This window comes from Mauremys mutica, chromosome 7 (assembly GCF_020497125.1).
Source record: "Mauremys mutica isolate MM-2020 ecotype Southern chromosome 7, ASM2049712v1, whole genome shotgun sequence".
Lineage (NCBI taxonomy): Eukaryota > Metazoa > Chordata > Testudines > Geoemydidae > Mauremys > Mauremys mutica.
The window spans coordinates 1,603,237-1,630,762 of NC_059078.1; the positions used below are offsets into that span (position 1 = coordinate 1,603,237).

The 27,526-nt window shown below is 45.3% G+C and overlaps 1 protein-coding gene across 3 annotated transcripts in view; it reads right to left on the reverse strand.

Moving 5' to 3' along the window:
• Window positions 1-1,130: 1,130 nt before the first annotated feature.
• Window positions 1,131-27,526, reverse strand: part of ARIH2 (ariadne RBR E3 ubiquitin protein ligase 2) — a 53,123-nt gene continuing 26,727 nt past the window's right edge. For all 3 annotated transcript variants that reach the window (XM_045024347.1, XM_045024345.1, XM_045024346.1), the window contains exons 4-15: window positions 26,908-26,971; window positions 21,971-22,118; window positions 18,234-18,355; window positions 16,290-16,399; window positions 14,865-14,982; window positions 10,380-10,430; window positions 10,258-10,279; window positions 8,146-8,297; window positions 6,705-6,848; window positions 6,290-6,358; window positions 4,964-5,047; window positions 1,131-4,446 (exon numbers count right to left, since the gene is read on the reverse strand). In XM_045024347.1, the coding sequence (XP_044880282.1) occupies window positions 4,375-4,446; window positions 4,964-5,047; window positions 6,290-6,358; window positions 6,705-6,848; window positions 8,146-8,297; window positions 10,258-10,279; window positions 10,380-10,430; window positions 14,865-14,982; window positions 16,290-16,399; window positions 18,234-18,355; window positions 21,971-22,118; window positions 26,908-26,971 (1,156 nt within the window). In that variant the 3' untranslated portion in view covers window positions 1,131-4,374. The remainder of the gene's footprint in view (window positions 4,447-4,963; window positions 5,048-6,289; window positions 6,359-6,704; window positions 6,849-8,145; window positions 8,298-10,257; window positions 10,280-10,379; window positions 10,431-14,864; window positions 14,983-16,289; window positions 16,400-18,233; window positions 18,356-21,970; window positions 22,119-26,907; window positions 26,972-27,526) is intronic.

The following is a 27,526-nucleotide window of genomic DNA, read 5'->3' on the forward strand; positions in this document are numbered from 1 at the left end:
TACTGACGAGCTATAGCCTGACCTGACTAGATTTCTTTGTCCAGAGGTGGGCACAGAGCCATAAAATGGCATGAAGGCCACCTCAACCAAGCCTTCCCCAGAGCAGCTACAAGGTTGAGTTCTTGGGAGGTTAAGCCTTTTGGCCCCCAAAACATGAACTATTTAAAACTAGACAAGCTTTCACTCATGTGTGCTCCATGTTGAACAGATATTGTAGAAATGCTTATCAGCAGCATAGGCATCAAGCTTCGCAAGCTTGTGTTCTTTTAAAAGTGATCTGTTGTATTATAAGATTTTTGTTTTGTTTTGTTTTTAATTTCAACTTCAAGGAGTTTGACAGTTTTGGTGATTTGAATGGAGCCTGCTGTCTACTATAGGACATAAGTTACCTGCAATTAGTTCAATATACCAAAACCTTTGGTAATGCTGCTTGTTAATAGTGTATGTTTGGTTTTTAGAATATTTACTAATTAGACAAAAAATATTGGCTATTCATTTAGAGAAAGTCAGCAAAAAGGGGAACAAGATTACTGCATATTCGGAATATCCTCCAATATGCAACAGTCCCATGCTTGTTACTTATAAGAGTTTGTTTAGAAGGTGACACTATTTTACCTAAATTGGACCGAAAATTCAGCACCATGTGTGTTTTTAAAAATCAGGAATTACAATTGGCATGATTCTCTTCCTTTATGCTAATATTTTAATACATCAACCCCAAAGCTGTGCTTTGACTTTTCACATTGCTTTATAGGGGTTTTATGGCACTCTTCATCATAGCTGTCAAGAGCTTCAAAGTCCAGACTTTGTTTCTAAAATACCCTTTGCAGTAGGGTAGTATTTTCTCATTTTACAGATGGGAAATGGAGGCAGAGAGATTAAGTGACTTTGCCACAGTGTCACAAAATCAATGGCAGTCAGGAACAGAATCTCTCATGTGCCTTAATCCTAAAACCTTCCTCCCTACCAGCATTTTAGTACTGTTGTAGCACTCCAATTATGATTTGTCTATTAGCTGCTTCATGTGATTCTAACAGCCCATGTCTCACTGCTTGACACATTAATAAGAACAAAAATTAAGCAGAGGTTTTTCACCTAAAAGCTAATGGAACAAAGACACTGTACACACCTTTAAAATTATAAATTCACAATTTATTTCAAATAAACCACTCCACCTCTGGGAAATATTTCAAGGGCATTTTCCTTTGCCCCTTCCCCTCCAATGCCTATAAAGAAAAGCTAAGAGTGGTGTCAGTTTCTTGGAGAAGACCTCGCCAACAGAACAAGGCAGCCAGGAAACAGCAACACTCTCCATAATACTAAAGCTCCCACAGCAGCAGCTGCTATCTGAAATCCTGAAGAACAATCCAACTGAGCAGATGCAGGTGAGAAAAGGAGTCCCTAGAACAAGTCTCATTTAAAAATAAAGTTCTATTTATCACCTGCTTAAAAAGTCTAAAAGTTTGAATGTGAAATTATAGTACAGAAACCTCCTGCTGTTCCTGTCCCACATAGGTGCAGTGAGCAATTCATGTGCGGAGCAGCAGTCATGCAGTTTATATTGTCAGTAGAAAACTTTGTACGGTCCAGGAAGTCTGATGACTGTTAGAGATCTAAGTCAGACAGTGCATTAGCATGAGCAAAGCAGAAATAATGAGCATCAGATGCAAGGATGGAGAGAGACGTCAGGCTGACCTAGGAATAGCAAGCAGCTGCAAAAAGAGGAAGGGACAAACACTGCCAGATTACCATGTTACTGGTGCCGGGGAAAATTTGTACCTTTAGAGTTAATAGCCTGATCCAACTTCTATTCTCAGGCCACCTCATTGACTTGAAAGGGGCTGTGTTCACAAAACAGAATTTTCCCCTTTACCTTTGATCTTGAGAACACTAATTTCTTTCCTATCAGTCACCCACCTCTCAAACAGCAGCAGCTTATCCTTTTCAGATGCCAGAATGAGCAGGAAATGGGGGATCTCCCCACAGTTTTAACTGTTCCTATACTACAGCTGCACAAACGTTGCCCTGTTTGGGCTCACACTGCAAAGACGCAATCCCGCCTTGTTTTCTACACAGAGGTGGAAGCAGGATCTGTTCATGGGAACCAGGAAATTCACAGCCTCCTTCCTGGAAGAGTTTTGGAGAAACAAAACCTTGTTGACAAAGCTTGAGTTTTGTGTAACTCCAAAGAGATGGCTTTCAAAGCAGTCTGTATTTGTACGGATTTCTTAAGTGCTCATCACCAAGATGTCTGAGCAGTCTGGACTGCGAGTCAGCTCTCAGGGCCATTTGGCAATTGGTTCCTGCCATCTGACCTACACTGCTCCAGGAATGAGGATTTTAAAACACTTTGTGTTTAAGCAAAATATGCTTATCCTGGTTCAGAGCTAAATGCTTATGCGATGTAAGTGAGCAGGGAGGAGCGGGCACCATCTGGCAGCAAAGCTGAGTATTTAGGATTAGAAAAGATACCTCCCTATACCTCTCTGGCAAACAGGCCAACTTTCACCTGACTGCAGCTAGCTTAACTAGAACATCAGTTCATATCCTACATTAGTACTTTGCGCTTTACACCTTTAAAGCACTGGATAAACATTAACTCTGCACAGTACTGTACAAGCTCTGTCCACAAGATTAGTTCATATAAGAAGTATCCCTCTCAAACTGAGGGCCCTCTCTTTTCTCCCACCTTCACATGGTTAAAACCTACATACCCAGTTCTGGGGGCTAGAGTCATATGGTGCATGTGTCTCATATAAAAAAGAGAGTAGCTTATTTCGTCAAGCAGGAATTAGGAAGACTCCCAGTCAGTCTTTCAGCCTGTCAAGTCAAAAAGGGTGAAAATACGAATATCCTAGTAAGGAATGTGTCAGGGCAACATTCTTCATGAAAATGGCATGGAAGGGAATTCCCTACTTTCACACTAGACTTGGGGATTTCCTCAGCTCAGACACTCAGCTACTCCATTTTTGCCTACCTATAGCAGATGCACGTACAAGTCCATGTGTTACATAGGCACCTGTACATGGTTCATGCACCATCGTAAAGCGTTGGCATTTAAGCCACTGTTTTGAAGTGACTCCCTTGTTAAGATGAATTGGGGAGGTCACTTTTTAAAAAAATTGTTTATATTTTACATTAAACATGCCATACAAAAGCTCTGAGAGTCCCAGACAATAATCAGACTTATAACAACCATCCAGCAGCTTTAATACCAATATACACATAAATTAACTCCACCAGTCAGTGTTCAGTCTGGCTTGATGCAGAACAATGTTAGCTCTAGCACTTTGTTTTGAGTGCCTGTCTACATTGCCAAGATGGGTGTCAGGGACCACACTATGCATTACTGTTCCCCCTGGACTTGCAATGCGGCTTAGTCTTGCCTGGGTAAATGGGACCAAAGTGGTTTGATCATGTTACACTCCATGTCTGACTGATCTTTACAAAGCTGTATGCATTGAAGTAACATGGCTTGTTCCACTCTGCCTAACAAGACCAAGCCTATTTAACACTGTTAGAACAACTGTTCTAACAGTCTCCCAAACACCATAGTTTTGGCAGCATAGAAAACCCCTAAAAACCAACTAAAGCAAAAATCCACATGGAAGACTTTAAATTCACTGAATGCAAAGATCTGAATTACCGCTTGGCATATCTCCTATGTTAACCTGATCTCTGCCCTATAACACCTCCATTTGCTTTGGTTCATGCAGCACATACTACTGCCGAGAGAAGAGATGCCACACACCATTGTGCTGATATGTAGCCACCGCTGATGCAGTAAGGCGCAAACACAGCAGCAGCACCCTCTGAGCTCCAGCCACTCTCCTGGTGCAGCCACCGGCCAGTGCTACAAAGCACATGTTAGAGGAAAGGGAAATCTAGCTGGGTTATTTCATAACCCTCAGTGCAGAAAAGGATTTTGGGACAGAAGCCCATTTAATTTACAAGCAGATTATTAAGGAAAAACACTCCACTGCCAATTTATTTTTAAAAAAGGTTGTGTGTTATTCTAGGGTTTGTTTGTATAATTGTACAACCGTTGAAAATTACATAAATTGTAATGATCTAATACTATTAACAGCCATTCAGAAAAATTCCCTCTCTCAAAAGCCATCTGGGGTAGGAGGAAACATCCCATGAACGCTGCCAATCTGAACTCCAGCCTCTAGCCTGGCAGAAATGAAAAGCAGAAAGATAAAAAACAGAAAGGGAGTAAGATGGGGCGTTTGCACGTGTCTGTTTTGCAAGGGGAGGGGATGGTTTTGTCCTTGGCCGGGTTCTCCCACAGGCAGTGCTCATTTCTCTCGAGGCAGCCACCGTCACTTTGCTTGCTGCTCTCACCCCTGCACCTCACCACCTCCTTCCGCCTTATGTGTCATGGAAGTCTTTAAGCAAGGTCCTCCTCCTCTGTTCTGCTATATGCATTTGATTCTCTAAGTCCTGGAACAAAGAACAACAAGGCAGAACCCCATTAATCTGAACTCCCCAGAGGAAAAGAAAAGGCACTTGTATGGTAGAGTGTGAGGCCCAGTCACTGCTTCTCAAGCAAATTAAGGACTGCAAGGACCCTTCCGATTTGATGGTGTGTAAAAGGAATGTCCCTCTGAACCCAATTCTCCTTACATTTCCCTTCTTAGAGGGTTTCTGATGCTCCCTCCCACCTCCCAAAAGCAAAAAATCCCCACACACCAGGGTCACTTTCCCTCCAGCAAAGGGCTGAATGCATCTTCCTTCAGAGCCTGTCAGCCCTGGTTCAGTCAGCCAGGAGTCATTGCTGGAGAGCAGCAAAGTTCTCCCCCCATCCCCCCAACTAGGAAGCAAGCATCTGCAGGCCAAGTGAACAAAAGGCCAGACTGAAAGCTAATCTGATTGCCTTCACCTGCCTGCCAAGCTGGCCTGGGTCCTTTTGTGCAGGTACTATGCCACCTGTAAGTGAAGGGCTGCCCAGATAACTTACCCCTCTGTCATAGCTGTCCGCTCGTTCCACCTTCCAGGAGAGGTTTTCTATTTCAGCTTCCAACTGAGCCTGCTGGTATTCAAACTGATCAACAGTACAGACAATTAGAGAAACCAATCTACCCAGAGCAGCTTTATGCCACCAAACAGGTGTGGTGAGAGGAAGCACACACCCCTAGGGTCCTTCCTCTCCGCTACAGGTTTGGTGGAGCAAATCTCTGGAATACTTGGGAAAACAATGAGCACTACAATGTGGCATGTCCAGTGACTTCAAAATCCTAAGGAAGATGGATTTTTGTACATTCAACTTTTAATTATTCAAGCATTAGGATACGCCCAACAAGGAGGAAACTGACACCACCAACTGGTGTTTGCAGTCTGGTGAATCTCCATCCCACTTACAGGCTGGAAACGCAGTTTCTGCCCTGTACCCACCTTCATGTAAAACAAGGCCCAGCGCTATGGCGTTACCAACAGGGAAACTTTACCCCAGAATCCCAGTCTCAAAACCACTTAGTATAAGTCACATGTTGGGCCTACCAAAGCGGCCTCCTTGATAGTAAAGTGATGTAAGTGACTGAGCAGCTGGGTTGGCTCGTAATTAACAACAGGGGCTTCAGTCAGTCGTGGAAAGAGTAAGGTTCATTTATTTGTCCTGCCCCCACTACAAACTTGGGAAAGAACCAAAAGTCAGCAAACGTCTAGCTGAAGGTTATGTCTACACGGCACTCAATGGTGTGTCTGCAGCACAGGCAGACAAACCTCAAGCTAGATTTGATCTCACTAACTCAAATACTAGCAGCAAAGCAAAACTCAAGTCAAACAATAGCGTGTAGAGCCCCAGATGTTGGCTTGCCAGCCAGCTGTAGGGCAGCGCACCCTGGCTAGCGCCCTACCACTTGCACGGAGGTTTACTTCCTCCATTTTTATACAGGTTCCTGAAAGGTTAACCTGTTGCTGTAACTCTCCCATCTCCCAGGAGCCAGTAAAAACCAACTCAGATTCTAGTTACGTGTGTTTGCTTATGATGTGAATCCTTATGGGGAAAAATAGTTTGTCATTCACACTGTAGTACTGTTCTATAGTAAAGTCTCTGGAATGACACCCAACAGGAGCTTTGCTATTAAATCTCTGACAGGGAGTAGGGGGGAGAGTTTGGAGCTGATTATGAAGTTTGAGGATACGTGAGGTTCAATGTCACATATATGTCATTACATGGATTTATTATAAACAGGCAAACTCTGGGACTGAAGACACAAATCTAGGTGTCTGCTTGGCTTACTATGCTCCCTAGCTAGATGCCAAGTCGTCTGAGCAAACCCCTTACCAATTTCTTCCTGGGGCCAGACTCCATGTAGTAGGCATACGGATATGTGTACTGCAGGGTGTAACGACACTACAACAGAAGAGGAAAAGCGTTTTAGACCTTGATGTCATTAGCACAGCTTACGTCTATGACTAATATAGGGACACACGAGTTGCCAGACCAGTCCAGTATAGCAGAGGCCATTATCAGATGCTTCTGAGGAAGGTGCAGGAAATACCTGTCAGGACCAATTATGGAATAACCTGCTCAGAAAGGCATCCTCCTGCTAACGTCAGGCAGTTAGTGTCTGATTCAGGGCATAACATCTTTACAGATCTAACCCCTGAATTGCCTCCCTCTTCAGTGTGCTACTCAGATAGAAGTGTTTTGGTGTGTAGGCTCTCTCCTGTGGACTGAAAGAGCCCAAAACACCCACCTTTGCAAGCAGCTTTGCAGCGTTCTGCAGGTACTGCCAGTCTATCCATGTTCCCAGGTTGTTCATCACCCTTTCCTGGATCTTCTCCTGAATTCGCTGGTATGTCTGTGCCTCTAACTGCAAGCTTTTATTGTGGTTCTCCCACTGCAAAAGTAGAAGAAAAAGGGCATGAGCTCAAAGTGCTGCTACCTACAGATACAAGCTCCAGCAAACAGGAAGTAAGATGGGGCTGGAGTCCAGCAGGATAGGATATGCTGTGGGCAGGAGGACAGCAAGGCAGCACCCCCCACTTGCAAGCCCATGGAGGCTGCATACACTATAAGAGGCAGGTGGGAGCAGGGAGCAAACCCAGCCCCTCTGTAGAAATGCCCTATGGTCACATCAGCATCTTGTGAGCGACTAGAAGGAGTAAAATAATGGGAATTTCCCCACTTAAGAGGCCTCTGCCAAGAGATTTAGATTAACCTTTAACATGGGCTTACTGAAAGCTGACACATCTGTGCTATGAAACATCATTGTAAAACATTGCCATTTCCCAGAGTCCCTTGATCTGGAAAGTCAAGATTATTAATTTATTATTATTTTAAGACTAGATTAATGCTCTGAATAAGCAGCCGTTGCGCTCTGAATTAGGAGAAGAGTGCATGCTGACCTCACAGAGAAGTGGCAACCTTGGATCTACAGTGTTTTCTTCTAGCGAATCTGCATTAGACCTGTACAGTTTGACCAGTCCTGTTTATGCCTGCTGCAGGGAAAGAGAAGCTCTGACTGTCTCACTGGTTAGTGACAGATTCCAAAAGCCTTTCTTTAAACATGTCTTGACATGAAATCCCCTTAGTATTTCATTAAACCACATGATGGAGTTTTAATTTAAACAACCCGAGATTTGTTTCTTCTTGGTCCCTACAAATTCATGCCATAAGAACCTTTGGAAAGTTCCCTGGTCCTGGGAGGCATTGGTTGCAGCGATATTGCATGAGTGCAGGGATGGGATTAGATGACCTCTCGAGGTCCCTTCCAGTCCTATGATACCTATCTGCAACAGCACAGCAGCATCTTGCAGAGGGACACTATATTCAAATTATTATTTTGTGTTATTTGTATTATTTTAGCACCTAGGAACTCTACTTGTGGATGAGAATCCCATTGTACTAGTTGCTGTGAAAGAAGAGAAAAATGCAGGACATTAAGTTTTCTGATGCTGCAGAAAATCAGAAGCAATCTCACATGGTTTGCTTCAATAGAGAACAAAAGTTAACAGCTTGGTAGGACTTGTTGGGCAGAATTTTGAGTCTGAAGGAACAAAGATGACCTAAACTGGGACTCCAGAAGCTACTTCATCTGTACCGAATCCTTTGTTTGTGTGTTTCTTACATCGACATTGCACCAGGCAGGGACATTAAAAGGCTACAGCAGCTCTGGCCAAAGAGATGTGTCCTACCCGCTCAAAATAGAACAAGTACTTCTTAAGGGCCTCCCTGGCCTGTGCTTGCTGACTCTGGTTTACAATATCAGGATTCTCTTTGTACCGACTGCATTCGTAGTACTCGCTACCGTGGGTCTTCCAGTCCCCCAGACACATCCAGCAGAAGTCTGCAGAGAACAAGGCACAATCACTGTGATGCATAGAAAAAATGAGTTTCCAGAAAGCAAGTTACAGAGAAACAGCCCCTCTGTTTCAGAGGCTTCCTTTAGCCAAGCAGCATGTAAAGTTTATTTGTGCCATCTTGCCCAGGGGGAACAGAATACAGCTTGGGGGGGGGGGGGGGCAAATACAACCCCATCTTGGGGGTCTACAGCTAGATATGCAGCTTGTGGGGTAACACTTCCAGCATGCTCCAAGGGGACACTGCCCGGATCCACAAGGAGTGTTGGAAACTGGGACCTGTAGTCTCCGCAGGCTGCACCTCAGAGTTGAAGAAAAGGGCAGCTGCAGTCCTACTAGCTAGTGAGCTGCAGCTCTCTTACTACTGGCAACTTGCCAGCATGGGTCTCTGCTGGATCAGATTGGAAGGATCCTAATCTGATCCAGCAGTGAACAAACCCACACAGACAATCCACTTTCCATTCTCACGGGTGCAAACTGGGTGGCGTTGGTGACTTGTGATACACAAATCAGACTAGATGATCTGATGGTCCCTTCTGGCCTTAAATTCTGGGACTTTAAGACACCTATCCATATCCAGTGGTTTAGGAGAGAGATTCAGACCAGAAACCCTTGAGGACAAGCCTACACTTGAAACACTGCATTGGCACAACTGTGTTGCTGTAGCACTTAAGTGGAGACACTCCTACGTTGACGGCAGAGAGCTCTCCCGGCGACCTAGTTAATCCACCTCTGCAAGAGGTGGTAGCTATGTCACCGGGAGAAATCCCTCCTGTGACACAGCGCTGTCTACACAAGGGACTGGGTTGGTATACCTATGGTGCTTGGGGTGTGGGTTTTTCACATCCGAGCCCCGTAGTTATACAGATATACATTTGTAGTGTAGACCTGACCTGAGTGGGAGGACGTAGGTAAAAGCTAAGGAGAAAAAGTAGAGCAACGGTTAAACCCACAAAACAGAAGCACCTGGTTTTAGAGGTGGGATACTTGCAGTGTTCTGTCAGGAAGGAGAAAAGAGGAGGTTAAACAGCTGCTGTACGAATCACTTCTGGAAGGCGAACCTTTCCCATTCAGTGGGGTTGAAATCTGCTAAGTCCACCCAAGGGCTAGCCTGCTCTCTTTCCAGTTTCAATCACTGCGGTATCTAGGAACTTGTTGCTCATCTACTCCTGATACCACAGCATCCCATCAAGTCACTAGCAAAGGAAGTGAACTGGGAGGGGTAGATTCTAAAATGTTTTCTGAGGTGGGTTATCTTCCTCAGCCTCCCTACTGGCTGGTAGCAGAGTTGCAACATGGGAGCCCCAGCAACAGGTAGACTCACTCACTTCCCTGGGGTTAGAGAAATTTAGCATCCCACAAAAGCCATTTGCTTTGCATTCCTGATATTTTTCAGGGCTTTAATAAGGGCTGAGGACAGCCAGGCTGCTTCTTGCTCCTCAGTCCACTCCCATGCAATCAAGCGGATAAGGTTACAGAGATCAACAACAGACCTACACCTGCTTCTGTGGCTTGGTCTATGTAGGGGCTCATTTTGTCCATCAGTGAACATAAAGACTAAGTCTAGTTTGAAAAAGGCTCAGAGTTCCATTACAATGCAAGTGGTTTCAGCTAGTGAGGCAGAAATCCATGTACAGAACAAGAACTACATCAGGAAAGCTTTTAAACACCAGAGCACATTTCTGAGGAGCATCAATCTCATGACAGAAAGGGAGCTGAAGACCTTTTTACAGCATTAAATCTAAATGCCACCGAAGAATCAGAAACCAGTCAAGAACATAGCAAGTGAAACAATAAGCCTTTATCACCAAGTCAGATGTGTAATTAGAATCCTCTTCATATTTGTACTGGGAGTGGTTAACTGGCTATTTAAGACAACAAAATTTACGACCGGGGTAATAAAGGAATATTCCCTTTCCCCAACGGATTCCAGATACTGCTACTTACCGTGCTTGCATTTGGAGCATTGCTGAAAGAGACGGAAAGAGGAGGCATTAGCAGTGTGCAAAAGGACAGAAAGGTTTCAGCTAAGGACAAGGAAGATCTGAAGTATTCAGGGAATTGCTCACCATGTGATTGCAGCCTCCATTCTTTTCAATGCAGATATTGCACTTGGGACACTGGGAAAACCAGAAGCATTCATTAGATCCAGCTGTTGTCTAATATTCCTTAAGAACACAATTCTGGCTCTATTATTACACATACACTATTCCTGTCAAACCCATTTTAAAGTGGGATGAAGGGGGGATGGATGGATGACTCAGGGCATCAACAACAGATCAGTGGTTTGAGATAACAGTTCCAAAAAGTGAGGTCATTATTCTTAGTGTTACCACTTGTGAATCAAAGTTCACTCTCAATAGTTACCATTAACTGGCTGGTCAGGTTTAGCAATTCAACCAGTTTACATAGAAAGACAGTACTGGCCATAGTGACTCAGACCATAGGACCATCTAGTTCTGTATCCTGCCTTCAGTAGTAGCCGATAGGTGACTGCTTCAGAGGAAGTACAAAGCCATCATACACCCACCTGACTATATAATGCTTTACCTAGGTTTCTTTGTTCCACAGATAATCCATTGATATTCTGCACAATTTGACTGTTACTATATTTTCTTGGTTTGCACAGCTATAGGAAGTAATCCAACTTTGCCAGTTTGAATCTGAAGACACCAAATCATATCACAGTCCAGAATTACTACTACCAATCTGGATTAGGCTGCGGTCTCTGACCTAGAAACTAAGGGCACTGAATCCATAACCATTTTCCTGAACCATAAAGTCCTAAATTAAATCCAGCTACAATGAATTCTACAGGTTCACCACACGCTGCATAAATAACCTCCTTTTCTTGAGTCTAAATTTGTTGCCTTTAAATTAATCAAATGCTCAGAAAACCAAAGTTACGGACAAAGACCTTTTAAGTCATGGAGTTCCCTTGACTCCCCCAGCCAGATCAGGACTAGGCCTTCCAATAGGCATATTCCTTTTCACACCGCCCTGCATATCTGTGCATCCCCCACTTCAGGCTAGATAACCTTAGCCTTTGCTTAAAGCCTCATCCTGCAAATGGAAATTGACGCTCTAGAGCTTTTCATTCTCCGAACTCCATGGTTAGAAGCGAAGCTACACACTACTGCAAATGGGGATGGGCTAGATTATCTACCCTTTGTGTATCCGCGCATTCTCCTTCAAAAAAAAAAAAAAATTAACTGCAGCTGAACACCAGACAAGTGTTTGAGCCAACCACCATGCTGCTTCTCTGCATCAGAGGGCAACATACCCAGCTGCAGGCAGACTGATGCTCGCAATGAATTTAGCAGAATGAAGACTAGCATATAGAGGGAGCACTTCAGTACCCAGCCCTACACACAGATGGGTTTCCCAGTTTAAACTGTATTTGCAGTAATAGAGTCAGCCACAGAATCACAGAAATGTAGGACTGGAAGGGACCTCAACAGGTCGTCTAGTCCAGTCCTCTGCACTGAGACAGGACTAAGTATTATCTAGAATCTAGACCATCCCTGACAGGTGTTTGTCTAACCTGTTCTTAAAAATCTCCATGACAGACATTCCACAACATCTCTCAGTAATTTCTTCCAGTGCTTAACCACCCTGACAGTTAGGAAGCTTTTTCTAATGTCTAACCTAAATTTCCCTTGCTGCAATTTAAGCCCATTGCTTCTTGTCCTGCCCTCAGTGGAAGAGGAGAACAATTTATCACCCACCTCTTTACAATGTTTTACAAACTTGAAGAGTTATCCAGTTCCCTCCGAGTCTTCTCTTCGCCAGACTAAACAAACCTAATTTTTTCAATCTTCCCTCATAGGTCATGTTTTCTAGACTTTTAATCATTTTTGTTGCTCTTCTCTGGACTTTCTCCAGTTTGTTCACATCTTTCCCAAAGTGTGGGGCCCAGAACTGGACATAATACTCCAATTGAAGCCTTATCAGTACTGAGCAAAGTGGAATCATTACTTCTTGTGTCTTACTCGCAACACTCCTGCTAACACATCCCAGAATGATGTTCACTTTTTTTGCAACAGTGTTATATTGTTGACTCATGTTTAGCTTGTGATCCACTGTAACCACCTAGATCCTTTTTGTTCCTAGGCAGTCATTTCCCACTTTATATTTCTAATATTGATTATTCCTTCCTAAGTCCAGTATTTTGCATTTGTCCATAATGAATTTCATCCTATTTATTTCAATACATTTCTCCAGTTTGTCAAGAACATTTTGAATTCTAATCCTGTCCTCCAAAGTGCTTGCAAACCCTACCAGCTTGGCATCATCCACAAGCTTTATAAGTGTAGTTTCTATGGCATTCTCCAAATTATTTATGAAGATATTGAATAGAACCAGACCCAGGACAGATCCCTTTAGGACCCTACTTGATATGCCCTTCTTGCTTGTGTGAACCACAGATAACTACTCTCTGAGTACAATTTTCCAACCAGTTGTGCACCCACCTTACAAGAGCTTCATCTAGGCTATACTTCCCTAGTGTGCTTAAGAGAAAGTCATGTGAGATAGTATCAAAAGCCTTATTAAAGTCAAGATATATCACATCTACTGCTTCCCCCCACATCCACCAGGATTATTATCCTGTCAAAGAAGCATTTTAGGCTGGTTTGACATATGTTGTGACAAATCCATGTTGACTGTTACTTATCACCTTATCATCTTCTAGATCTTGCATCCGAAGAAGTGGGTATTGACCCACGAAAGCTCATGCTGCAAAACGTCTGTTAGTCTATAAGGTGCCACAGGATTCTTTGCTGCTTCTACAGAACCAGACTAACACGGCTACCCCTCTGATACTTATCTTCTAGCTACTTATAGAATGATTGTTCCAGTCCAGATTTGCTCCATTCCCTTTCTGGGTACCAAACTTAAGCTGACTGGTCTACAATTTCCTGGGTTGCCCTTATTCCCCTTTTTATAGACAGATACTATACGTGCCCTTTTTCAGTCCTCTGGGATCTCTCCCACTCTCGCCATGAGTTTTCAAAGATCTCTTCAGTCAGTTCCCTAAGTATTCTAGAATGTATTTTCGCAGGCTCTGCCAACTTGAAGACATCCAACTTGTCTAAGCTTTGTGTCCACTAGCACTTTTGTTGGCATGAGTTTCACCAACAAAAGAGCTCTCTCCCACCGGCATAGAGCGGCTACACAGGAGGCCTTACAGTGACGCAGCTGCAGTGGTACAGCTGTACTGCTGTAAGGTCCGTAGTTTAGACATAGCCTAAGTCATTTTTAACTTGTTCTTTCCCAAATCAGCCTCAGATCCTGCCTCATTTACACGGATGTTCACTAGGTTAGTCATGCTATCACTGCTAACCTTTCTGGTGAAAACTGAAACAAAACAGGCATTTAACACTTCAGCCATTGCTGCGTTTTCTGTTATGGTCTTTCCTTCCTCATTGAGTAATGGGGCTTACCCTGTTCTTGGTCTTTCGTCTTATGTGTTTGTAAAATGTTTTCTTGTTACCCTTTATGTCCCTAGCTATTTTAATTTCACTTGGTGCCTTGGCCTTTCTAATTCTGTCCCTACACGCTTGTGGGTTTCTTTAGACTCATCCTTTGTAATTTGACCTAGTTTCTACTTTCTGTACAACTCTTTTTTTGAATTTCACGTCATTGAAGATCTCCTGGCTAAGACAGGGTGGCCTCTTACCATACGTCCTTTCTTTCCTACGCATTAGGGTAGTTTGCTCCTGTGCACTTAATAGCGCCTCTCTAAAAACTGCCAACTCTCCTGAACCCTTGTTTTGCTTACACTTGCTTCCCACAGGATATTACCTTCAGTATTTGCTCAGTTTGCTAAAGTTCACCTCCCTGAAGTCCATTGTCTTTATTCTGCTGTTTTCCCCCTTACCATTCCCTTAGACTCTTGATCGCTATCACTTCCTGATCACTTTTATCCAAGCTGCCTTCCACCTTCAAATTCTCAACCAGTTCCTCCCTGTTTGTTAGAATCAAATATCCCCTAGTCACTTCCTCTACCTCCCGTAATAATCTGTCTCCAATGTATTTCAAGAATTTGTTGGATAATTTGTCCCCTGTATTATTTTCCCAATAGATGTACAGGTAGTTGAAATCCTCCATCACTACTAAGCCCTGAGCTACTCCTTTTATCCTCAGCTATCTCAACCTCAGTTCAAGTGTATCTATCTGATAGACACAGCAGCACCTCTTCCCTGTTTTCCTTGCCTGTCCTTCCTGAACAAGCTGTATCCTTCCATTCCAGCATTCCAGTCATGGGAATTATCCCACCAAGTCTCTCTGATACCAATGATGTCGTAACTGTGAATATTCAGTAGTATTTCTAGTTCTTCCTGTCTATTCCCCATACTTCTTGCATTAGTGTATAGACATCTAAGATGGTCATTAGATTTCAAGGTATTCAAGATCTTTGCACCAAAACCCCAAGTGGGAATTTACGAACATTATTAAAAAAGCAGCATAAAGTGCTACAATTGCACGGAATTGCTCCCCGCTTCTCAGCAGGACTAGAAGCCTGAAAGGAAAGTTGACGTGCTCTCCCTTACATCTTTAGTGTGAGCACTGATGTAGTTGGCTGTTTCAGAGTCGTCTGCACACTTGGTGAGCCATTTCCGGATGGTGGCACAGTCTGTGGGCGCGTGGTACATCTGCCGACACTTGAAACTTAACAGGAAGAGAAAGAAATTCCAGTGTTCAGGAGAGTTAATACATTGTGTTAATAACCAAGAAGTCAGTCTTTCCTCATGACCAGGATCTGGATGGGAAATAGGTGTGAGGAGACAAGCAGTTCGTTCCTAAATACCACAATGAGAGGGGCTGGGGGGTTCAACCTTTAGAACTCCCGCCAGGTCCTTCTGGGAATGATCACTTCCTTCTCCTGAAACTCTAACATAGCACTACCTCTCTTCTGAATGAAAGTGAATATAGAGCTCCCTCTCCGACAAGGGAGCGTCTGGCTGTCTGATGAGCAGCCATCATCTTTTCTCTGGAGCCCCAGCATCACTTTTCAGATAATGGAGCAAGCCTATGTCATCCCAGATAAATTCCAAATACGCTCCTGTTCCGGGTTAATTGCATGCAGCTAGTGGGAGGCTTGGTTACTAACATAGAATCATAGAATCTCAGGGTTGGAAGGGACCTCAGGAGGTCATGTAGTCCAACCCCCAATGTATATTACTGTCCCTGGACACTCACGATGCAGCTACACCTTTGGAGTAGGGGGTGTCAGAAGATACTCCAGCAGCAACCCTTTCGATATTACTCCCAGTTCTGTTACTGCTCTCCTGGACACTGCAAGCCAGGAAAGCACCATTAGCTTTCCTATCCAGTAGAAGTTTATTCTTATGCTGGGGAGGACCTCACGCACATAGAAGTTTAAAGATATTCTAGCCTTCATATACAGAAATCAACTGACATCTTATCCGAATGCTACACTTTGTTTCTATGCATGTTTAGGAGCATTCATACCATGGAAGCCTGTGTGTGTATTTAGGATATCTGAGTCCCTTGGCTTTATGGTTCTCTGGATATTGGGAATGCACTAGAGACTCTGGGAACAGGAATGCTCAGAAGCAAATACACAAACACAGGCAGCAGACAGGTTCCAGCAGCAGCCATTAAGGCTTCATACCCAAAATCACTCACCAATGCTTGTATCATAATTTGTAGATTAATCCAAGCTACAGAAGAAACTAGACAAGACTTGTTTTCCTTGATTACTAAGAGCTCAATTTTCAGAGGTGCTCAGAACCCACAGCTCCCATTGAGGTCGGCGAGAACTGACCACCACTGAAAGGCAGGCCCCGGCCTACACCCTTATTACACAGATGGCTCAAGTTACAAGCAATTCTAGTAATGTGTCTGTGATGCTTCGACACACTAGACCTGTTCTCAGATGAAGTGACCTTAAGAAGAGCATATGCCTGTGCCACATGCTTTCCTCACAGCCTTTAAGCCTTTTACTTCCTTACCAGAAAACTTCATTGCATCGATTGCACTGCACTCGTCGAGCTTTGGGCTCCTGTACCTGTATGACCATGGGGCAATCTGCACCAGGACACAGCTGCAGCTGGTAATGGCTCTGCAAATACACCGAGTGGCAAGGTTAGCAATTGGTATGGGAGAATATTGATCTCTATTCTTAGCAAGTAAAATTCATGCCTTTTGTTAATGTGAAGCCGTAGTTCTTAGATCTGGAGAAGACAATGGAAAGAGCCACCAGAAGATGCCCAACCAATCTCTTCTACATGCGGAGGAGGTTAGTTAGTTATTAAGTGCTTGTTCCAACAAAAGATTTGGAGGCTTTATATTTTGCATTTGTTCAAAGTTGAGGTTGCAGTGGTTAGTCATGAAATGAGGAAATTCGAGATCCCATCCAGAATGTCAGGAGACCATGATGAGAAACTCCAGACAGATCTAGAATCTCACTCTACTTGAACTCCTTCCCCCCCTGCCCCATATTCCACCCCCCTGCTGCCCCAGGGCACAGACTCTGCTTCTCAATTGTGGCTAGTCTGTCCCCTCCCTGTGACTCCCCACAATTACTGGGGAGAGGGTGTCACTAGAGTACTTCCTTCTCTGTCCAAGTCACTGAGTTACTTCCTCTAAATCTTGTCTTAAACATTCTCATTCTCTCTAGCTTAGATACGACTCACAAAGCTTTGCAGAGTGAAGGCACGTACAAAGGATGCTGTGTAATAGTGACCTGCGCTGCATCGGGATGAGGGGCAAGTCTGTAGCTGCCTAAAAATATTTCTTGGTCAGTGTAAGTTTTCCGCTCTAACACTAGAGCATTCTGCTTCAAGATATAGGCCAGGCACCAGCTGCTGTCACTGGGATGACATTGGAGGAAAATTTACTCTGGCAAATCATTTGAGAACTCTGACAGTGAGCCCTGCCCCATAGCATGAGCCACAGCCAACATGCCTGTCAGCTACAATCCTGCAGCAGCTGCTGCATCTCCAGCCCCTGAACTCTCTAGAGAGGCATTATCAAGAAGCCCAGACACCAAGATCAATATTTTACAAGTCACTAGTGATTTTGGGTGCCCAGCTTGGGACACTTGACAGCAACGTTTCTCAAGTGCGGCCACCAGGGGCTTTTCTTGCGGCCACAGCCTCCCGGGCTGTGATTGGGGGTGGGGAGGAGCAAAGCAGAGGCCCCTCCCACTCCCTGGTGCTCCTGGATGCACCACCTTTGTGATGGTTGCTGGAGCTGCCAGCAGGGGTTTGGTCCTGCCCCACTCTGGAGACACCTCGGGCACAATGCGGGAGGACCAGGCAGCCAGTGAGTTCCCCATCTTCCCAGGGGCTGCAGGGCTCAGGCTTTGGGCTTGAGCTCTGGGGCAGCAAGGCTTCAGGCTCCAGTCCCAGGCTCCAGCCGCATGGCTTCGGGCTCTGTCCTCCGGCCACAGGGCTTCAGGCTCCAGCCCCGCTCTGCCTCCCCAACCTCCCATCCAGGGCTTAATTTGTCCCCAGACTTGCCAGGGCTGAGTAATTCTGCTGTGAAAAATAATACCTGCATGTTTGTTAATATCATTTTTCACAACAGACTTACTAGCTAGCAATAAATACATTACAATGATTTGGATGTATGTATGTGCATATTTATTTGTTTTTCCTAAAGCTAATTAAATAATTTAGGGAAAAAGTGTGAGCAGCCACCAGCAAGAGTTGGTGGCCACACTCTGAGGCCACCAAATAATTTGTCTTGGGAACCCTGCTTTACAGGGTCCTGTTTTGCAAGGGGAGGATGCTCAACATCTTTGGAAAAAAACAAGCCCTTTTAAGAGGTCTCAATTTGGGCCCTAAAAAATGAAGCTCCCAAACTAGTCACTTCTGAAAATCTTGGCCCAAATATCTGACTACTGGGAAGGGTCAGGGCACAGGCCTACAGGAATATGAAGCAGAAAATACCTCCACGTAATCCCTGAAAAGGTAGCGCCGATATTTGTCTTTCAGCTCCTCACTAGGCAGCAGTGGAAACACAAAGTCTTCTGGTGTCCGAAGTGGACAGTCCTGAGCCATGCAGGAGATCCCTATTAAAAACAGAGAACAGTTGCTGCACAGTGCGATATGAACTGAGAAACTCATGCACGCAGATCAGAGATGTGCTGGTCCCAATACTGCTTCTCAGGTGCAATTAATTGTTCTGATGCAAGTGATACAGCAATTCCATGTATCAGGGCTGCTGAAAAGCTGGAGTCCAGCTGCTTTCAGTGGAAGATGACAGAGGCAAGGGCATCTTGGGCAGTTCACAGTTACTGCTGTGCAACTGAAGCCTGGTCTACACTAGGCGTTTAAATCGGTTTTAGGAGCGTAAAACCGATTTAACGCCCAACCCGTCCACACCAAGAGGCCCTTAATATCGATATAAAGGGCTCTTTAAACCGGTTTCTGTACTCCTCCCTAACGAGAGGAGTAGCGCCAATATCGGTATTAACATATCGGATTAGGGTTAGTGTGGCCGCTGATCGACGGTATTGGCCTCCGGGAGCTATCCCACAGTGCACCACTGACCGCTCTGGACTGCAATCTGAACTCGGATGCAGTGGTCAAGTAGACAGGAAAAGCCCCGCGAACTTTTGAATATTTCCTGTTTGCCTAGCGTGGAGCTCCGATCAGCACGGGTGGCGATGCAGTCCGAAATCAAAATAAAAAAAGAGCTCCAGCATGGACCATGCGGACGTGATCGCTGTAAGGGCAGGCAAATCCGTTCTATCAGCGCTCCGTTATAGAAGATGAAATTCAGAATCATTTTTAAAAATTCTCCAGACAGAACCCGGAAGTTCCAAGGGGCGGGGGAGGCTGCGGGAACTATGGGATAGCTAGGGAATAGCTACCCACAGTGCAACGCTCCAGAAACCGACGCTAGCCTCGGACCGCGGACGCACACCACCGAATTAATGTGCTTAGTGTGGCCGCGCGCACTCGATTTTATAAAATCTGTTTTACAAAACAGGTTTATGCAAATTCGGAATAGTCCCGTAGTGTAGACGTACCCTTAAGGTCAGGTGAGGAGAAGCCAGTCAACCTGCAGTAGCAACACACAGCGGGCCCATGGAAATACACTCAGAGACCCCTACACACTCAAATGCCAACAGACATCAAGGACAAAGTGCTCATGAAGAATTGCAATCTTTATACACTGCAATCTTGCAGCTTCAAACACCTCAGTGACGATGTGATAATTGGGCCTACAAATTTCCCCTAATTGTGAGTTCAGCTGTAAGGAGTGAGTGAAAGTTCATAAAATGTCACAGTAACCTATAACAATAAATGTTGATGGAAAAAGGTGCAAAAAGTCGACAGAAAAACAGAATTAGTACAAACAAAAAGGCCTCCTGACATAATTCCAAGACTGTGTTAAGGTAATGCCTAGAAAACAAGAACAGTGAGAGTCTGGGAGTCAATGAACCTAAATTGGTGGGAGAGTAATTAGGCCTAATTGACGGACAACATAATGAGGGGATGGGCTATTCCACCTATCAGTCCCTTTTGGAGCCCTCAAAAAGAGACCCTGGGGGAACCAAGCTGACTACCAAAACGCTGGCTGACTGAAAGACAAGAGAAAGGGAAGGCACAAGCTTCACTATCCTGGTTGCCACCTGCACCCTGAGCCTTCTTCATCCTATCCTGAGAGATATCCTGGCCAGGCCAGACTACAGGGAGCCAAATGACATTCACCACCAGCTCTAGCTAAATCCCTAATACCACCTGGGATGTGAAACTGCGCTACTTTCCCACCCCACAGGGTGTGTTTTTCCTTCCCCACTTTATTTCTTGGCCTGCCTAACCCTCTAATTTTTCCTTCTATTTACAAGAGTCTGGCGTAGTTGGCCAAGACTGTATACAGCCACACTGCGGGAAGTCTCTCTCTGTCCAGAAAGAGGCAGCTAAATGTAATACCTTAAACAGCCCAACGCTGGTACAAGTTTGCCAGGTCTCGGGGGGCGGGGGTGATAAGATCACATGCTATGCCTATGTTTTTCCAGCAGTGAGACTGCAAGTGAGTCCATCTCAGAGGCAGAGGTTGCATTTTCTACCTTTGCTGTTCTTTTCTCTTCCTCTTTTGTGTGTGTTCATCTTATTTCGTCTTCTACAAAACGGGATCAGATTTTAACAACTGCTCCAGCCCATCTTAACTAACTTTTCTCTTTTCCCCAAAAAGAATCATTATTACCATCCAAGAGAGATTCACATGTGGGTTTTCCCCTCTCTAAAGACTCTCCAACTAAAGGGGAAGGGTTCAAGAGATGTTAAGACGAAAGCCTTACTTAACATTTTACATTTCAAATGCTTTAACTGTTCCCCCCACAACCCATATTTTTAATACAGGGCTAAAGAGATTTGTAATGATGTTTGCACCATGGTACTAAGCAGGCTGAGGTCTCTGTATTCTAAACCCTGACCCTTGTTTAAAGCTGTTTAATGTTGGACATTTACAGGGTCATGATAAAGCCTTCACCTCTTTGGGCCCATATTCCACCTAAATTAATACAACAGAGACCTGTGATCACAGCCTGGTAGGATCAGAAAGATGAGAACACAGACCAAAAGCTATGTCCAATTTATAGCAATGTTTGCCATAAGTACTGATACTTAAGTCCATTTTATAAGTGCTATATACACCATTACAGAAGTACTTTTAAGTACAAGTATGCTGTGGAAATAGGACTTATAAATAGATAAGTAAAAGAACAAGAACTTCCAACTCCTGTATTCCCTGCAATTGTTAGGTCAATTTATGGACAACTACTTAAATAATATAAGCACAGAGTGGAAGAGAAAAAACCAGCAACAATGAAGTTGTATTGATATACATAAATAGCCAAGGAATAACCAGGAACAAATCCCCAATTTCCCAACAACCCTGCAGTGTTGTTTCCCAGCCCCTGGGCATGCTCCATTTCCTGCACCACCCTGCAGGGGATGCAGCGATTGGTCCTGTTCTCTCTGTGCAGGACATCGAGAGGTATCTGTCTCCCCGCCGCTGCTGGCCTGGGCCAGGCAGCGAGTCTCCCTAATGCCGGCTGCAGTGACCTATCAGCAGTGAAGTGGTGGGGCCACTACACTCCTTGGCTGGTGCACCAGCCAGGCTAACAGAACAAAGCCTGGGCAGTCAGAACTCAGAGCCTGAAGGTCCCAAGTCAGGGCAATGGGTCCTGGACCTGTCAGAATCCAGGACAGTCGGGAGAGATGTGATTAAAAAAAACAAACCAACGCTGTTTTGAAGAAGTACTTGCAGATTAGGAAAAAGTTATGTATGCTTGAAGTACCTTTAAAATGTACTTAAATCCAAGTGCTAAGTACAGACTTTTTAAAGTTCTTAATTAGAAGTATATAGAGCACTTCAAAATATGTCAGTATGTACAAATGTACTTAAGTACACAGGAGTGGTGCTTTATAGTTCCTTGTTGGGAGGCAGTGGCATCCTCTAGGGACCAGGCTAAAATTACTGAGATCCTGGCAATTATGGATTCAGTCCAAACCAGTTTAAATATTTAAGGCACTGATTTTCCATACAGGTCAACTGCATGCTTCATTTTCTCAATATTAAGATATTAAAGTGACTGGTCCAGCTGCCTTGGGGAGTGGGGGAGGAGGTCAATGCATCAAATAAAAACCCACCAAAGCGTCTGCCTTGAACTCACCAACTCCGACACCATCCTTGACGAGTACTGTACAATGCTGCTCCCAGCAGCTACGGCAAAACTGGTGCTGACAAGCCAGAGAGAGTAAGTTCTCCTTTCGCACAAACTGCATACACACTGCACAGTGATGGGAGGAATGTACCATTGTCTGAAAGAGAGGTGCAAATCAGAGCTGCGCTGAAATGGGTCTTGGCATCACTTAGCTCTTCTGGCCCTGTAAGCCCAAAATGACCCTCACCTGCCCTTACACGGCACTGTTGTGGAAGGAGCCCAGTATTGTCTTTAAAACTTTACTCCAGGACAGATTCACCGTCACCTAATTCAGACTGCCCTTGGCTTCAGCCCATCAGAGGCTGGGAGAAGGAGCCATCTAGGAAAGGAGCTTACTGCTTCACCAATTATTTTTAGGAGCCTTTTAGGTGTCAGAGGACAACAGACAAGTCTCGCTTTTCTCATCCCGGTCACTGGACTGCCTGTGCCTCGGATCTGGTGTATTACCCACAAGGAGATTTGTTTTTCTGCTCTCCATCCTTGTCCTGCTACCAAATGCAGATTAACCATCCCTTTGAAATACACCATTGCATTATTTCTTTCTTCAGTTAGTTTTTCCATCTACCTTGTTAGCAGAGGTCAGTTCAAAGGGACTTGTTCATTCACTGTCTGGCTAGATCCCAGGAAGCAATCGTTCTGGGAACTCACCTAACAGTGTCTGTTTGGCTGGACAGCAATTTCAGATAACAAATGATGCAAGCCAATGTAGCACCTTTATGCACATCAGTGTTTGTGGGGTGGGAAAGCAGATCCCAGTCCACTGTGAAGTTCAAGGAACCTCTCCTATCTCTTCACCTTCACTTGTGCCACATATTGCATGCAGCCACCATCCTTCTGGCTGAGGAGGAATGGGCAGGATTCATTGCAAAGTCATTGTTAGTCCCAGGCCCCGCTGGTCCAGGAAGCAAGTCACTAGGAAACAATCCGGATCTCCCATGTGGTCGTGCAGAACGAGCCACTAAGCAACACATGCAGCCCTTAGCTACTCACGTTATGTTTCATCTCACCCTTTCAAGCTGAAGGGGAAGTAAGTTAACAGAGCACCACCAGAAGCAAGATTCTGCCTCCACATCTGGAAGCAAAGTTTATATACCCATTTGTCCCTTTCAGACTGAAGCCATAATGCAAATCCCATTCTAACGCCTTAAAGCTTTGGTACCTTCCAGAGAAACCTGCATGGGGTAACTCACCTCCCAGGCCTGACTATGCACTCTTAGAACACAGCCACTGCTGAACAACAGTGCAAGGGCTTGTTCACACTAGGAGTACAACACCGTTGTAGCATCATTGTCTGCTACGGTAGGAGCATCTTTGTTCTAGGAGACCTATTCCTATTGTTGCTGAGAACAGTTCTCTAACAGTGTTAGGGATCACTTATTGCCTAGATCAAGTAAACATTTATTTGGGCAGAAGGCAGTTTCCTCAGTTCTAGCTAATTGTCTCTCCTATAATTCTCTTGTAGACTTGCTGCAGAAGGACCCACTGTTTCTTGGCTAGTAGAAAGGATTTCCACCATTCCCATTTTTATACACATCGTAGTTTCACTCCAAGAAAAGGAACTTTTATCATCTGTTTGAGAATCTGAACCAGACTCTCCCCTCGAATCTTCTAGCTGGTGCCCTTCCCTATGGCATTCTAGAACACATGCTCTCCCCCCCACTTCTCCCATCCACATAGCATAAGCAGATCCAGAGTAACACTGAAAATACTTTCTCCTCTAACCTACGCTGGAGGAGTTCTCCGGGGCAGGTGTGTATTCCTAGGTGGCAGCATAATGAGCATTTTCATTTAGGGTTGTGTACAGAACTTCCACAACCTGGGGCCTATATATTCTGCATTCAAGACGTGGTGCATTCCAGAGCATTTAATGTGTTTCCAAAACTGTGTAAACACACTTTACAATACAATCTTAAATGCATGAGACCTATTGAGATCAGTACCTCAGTTTAGACAGCCTGGAGTCAGAGTGGGTCTTTCCACTGATGAAGAGGGAAAATTCCTCCTTCCATAATGTTGCCTTCACATGTGGGAAAATCTGGTTGTTCATAGAGGGGCACTACTAGAACACATTACCTTGAGTAGCAGCACCTAAAGGTCCCAGCCAAGATCAGAACCGCACTGTGGCAGGCATTGTATAAACAAGGTAAGAGAAGTCTCTCCCCGAAGAGTTCACATGGTAACAGACCAGGCAACCGGCGCAGTATGCTCGTTTTACAGAGAGGGGACGGAAGCTGAGTGACTTGCCCCAGCAAAGCATGTAGCAGAGCTAGGAACTGGACCCAGATTTTCCAAGTCCTAATCCAACGCCTTAACTACCTCCCGCTTCCTCCCAAAGGCACAGAACAGCATTTCAAAGGAGGACACCTCGGTGAAAGCAGATACAAGAAAACTAGATCAAGTTCATAAGTGCTCAGGGCCCTTTTCACAACATATAATAAAGATTAAGTTAGTCTGGAACCCAAATATTCATAGATTCTAGGACTGGAAGGGCCCTCGAGAGGTCATCGAGTCCAGTCCCCTGCCCTCATGGCAGGACCAAATACTGTCTGGACCAGGGGTCGGCAACCTGCAGCGTTTGGCACGCGAGCCGATTTTGAGCGGCACGCAGCCGCCTGCCGCAGTCCTGGCCCCCAGCCCCACTCAGCCCCCCCACCCACCGCTCTCTCCCCTGCGGGGGCAGGAGGCAGAAGCTTGGTTCTGTGGCAACCAAGCTTCCCCCTCCCCCGCTTCTTCCCCCAGCATGGTGCTTTCCTGCCCCGCCCCCTCTCCTTCCCTGCGCCAATCAGCTGCTGGCCCTAGCGAGGGGGAGGGGGAAGAGCAGCAGCGTGCAGGCAGTTCCCTAGAGGGGACAGCGAGAGGTAGGACGGAGCCTTGGGGAAGGGGGTGGAACAGGGCACATCCCTTCCAGCCCCCTGCCCTGAGCCGCTCAGGGCAGGGGGCTGGGAGCACCCCTACGAGCCGAGCACCCCAGCCCTCTGCCCTGACCCCCCCACACACACTGTCTTCTGTTCTACACCCCCCATCCCTCTGCCCTGACCCCCCCACAGCCCCATCCCTCTGCCCTGCACCCCCCCCACAGCCCCATCCCTCTGCCCTGAACCTCCCACACACACTCAGCCTTCTGCCATGCACCCCCCACCCCTCTGCCCTGACCCTTGACCCCCCCCACACCCAGCCCTCATCCCTGAACCCCCCCCACCCCAGCCTTCTGCCCTGACCCCTGAAACCTCCCCATCCAGGTCTGGGGTCCCGGCTGCAGGCTCTGCTCAGCCCGTTGCTGGCCTAGGTGAACAGAACCCCAGGCTGGCAGCGAGCTGAGCAGGCCGGCGGCGTAAGATCAGCATTTTAATTTAATTTTAAATGATGCTTCTTAAACATTTTGAAAACCTTGTTTACTTTACATACAATAGTTTAGTTATATCATATAGACTTATAGAAAGAGACCTTATAAAAATGTTAAAATGTATTACTGGCACACGAAACCTTAAATTAGAGTGAATAAATGAAGACTCGGCACACCACTGCTGAAAGGTTGCCGTCCCCTGGTCTAGACCATCCCTGATAGACATTTATCTAACCTGCTCTTAAATATCTCCAGAGATGGAGATTCCACAACCTCCCTAGGCAATTTATTCCAATGTTTAACCACCCTGACAGTTAGGAACTTTTTCCTAACGTCCAACCTAAACCTCCATTGCTTCTTGTTCTATCCTTAGAGGCTAAGATGAACAAGTTTTCTCCCACCTCCTTATGACGCCCTTTTAGATACCTGAAAACTGCTCTCATGTCCCCTCTCAGTCTTCTCTTTTCCAAACTAAACAAACCCAATTCTTTCAGCCTTCCTTCATAGGTCATGTTCTCTAGACCTTTAATCATTCTTGTTGCTCTTCTCTGGATCCTCTCCAATTTCTCCAGATCTTGCTAGAAATGCGGTGCCCAGAACTGGACACCATACTCCAGCTAAGGCCTGACCACCGCAGAGTAGAGCGGAAGAATGACTTCTCGTGTCTTGCTTACAACACATCTGTTAATGCATCCCAGAATCATGCTAGAGAGTTTATTTTAAGTTCATGCAGCCTTCCACTTTTAGCTTTTTTCCTTTTTCTTTTTCATCAGTGGTAGCTACAAGTTGACTCAGATGCAACGGCATCTATTCATTGTAAAAAACCACCCTCCTCTAGATCCAATATTCTGTAATCCAGCTTCTGACAAGTCACAATCCATTCCCAGAATAACCATTTGTGACATAACACATTGGATTGCAACACCCACAGCGAATGAATCCTGTAAACATGCAGTAGGAAGCTTCTAACTGAGAGGCAAATTTCCAAGGACTCTGGCCACCACTGCTTCAAAACCTAAATTGTGGGTTCAAAGGTCACTATGAAACCGGTTGGGAAAAAGCATCCTTTGGAGATTAGCCTCTACATCCTCGAGCAGCGCAATGCAGTCACCTCAAGGCAACACCCAATTTCAGTAACAAATAGGCCTTATTTTCTCTATCAACTCACAGTTCTCCTAAAGCCTCTTTTAGAAACAGAGAGCAAGATGAGAAGAGCCCTCTTGGGCCATGCAGTCTGCTCCTGTGGATTCTGCAGAACTCTCACTCCCATGTTTTATCTAACCTGCTCTTGAAGAGTTACGGTGATTTAATTTACTCATCTGTAGAGGTTATTCTTGAACATTAACTATACCACCATATGAAGGCTTATATTTTAAGTGCCAGAGACATCTTGGCTATGTCTCACCGTAAAACAGCAGGAGGAGGTATTGGGTTAAGGTTTAAAACACTAAGTCTGCAAAAAATGTTAGTGTGAGGCAGGCCATGCAGTGAGTTAGGTGATCCTAGAATTGGGTGGTGCAGACTGAAGTTGCCAGTTACTTACATGTTTAGATGAGGTGGGTTGAACTCGTGCTTCCACTAGCAACTGGGCAGAATTGGACTTGTGCCTGGAAGGGTGAATTTAAGAATTAAACTCTTGCACCAAAATGCATTTTGATTTTACAAGAACCATTTTGCGACTAATGAAGAGTAGCTTCTGGTTGAACTGGAGTGCAGTCTCACAGGATACTTGATCAAGGAAAGTCTAAGCCCATTCTTCATGAAGGCCCTTAATGCAGCAAAGTGGACTCTTGCTAATAAAACCCTCCTTTTTTGGACATAACTAGCATAGGGTTGCCAACTTTCTACTTGCACGAAACGGAACACCCTTGCCCCACCCCCACTCACTCCATCACCCCTCCCTCTGTTGCTCACTCTCCCCACCCTCCCTCACTCGCTCATTTTCACCAGCCTGATTCAGGGGGTTGGGGTGCGGGAAGGGGTGAGGGCTCCAGGGTGGGGACAGAAATGAGGAGTTCAGGGGGTTCTGGGCTGAGGCAATGGGGTGGGATGCAAGAGGGGGTGAGAGCTCCACCTGGGCGTACGGGCTCTGGGAGGGGGTTTTGGGCTAGCGGGTGGAGCCAAGCGGTTCAGAGTATAGAAGGGGGCTCTGGGCTGAGGCA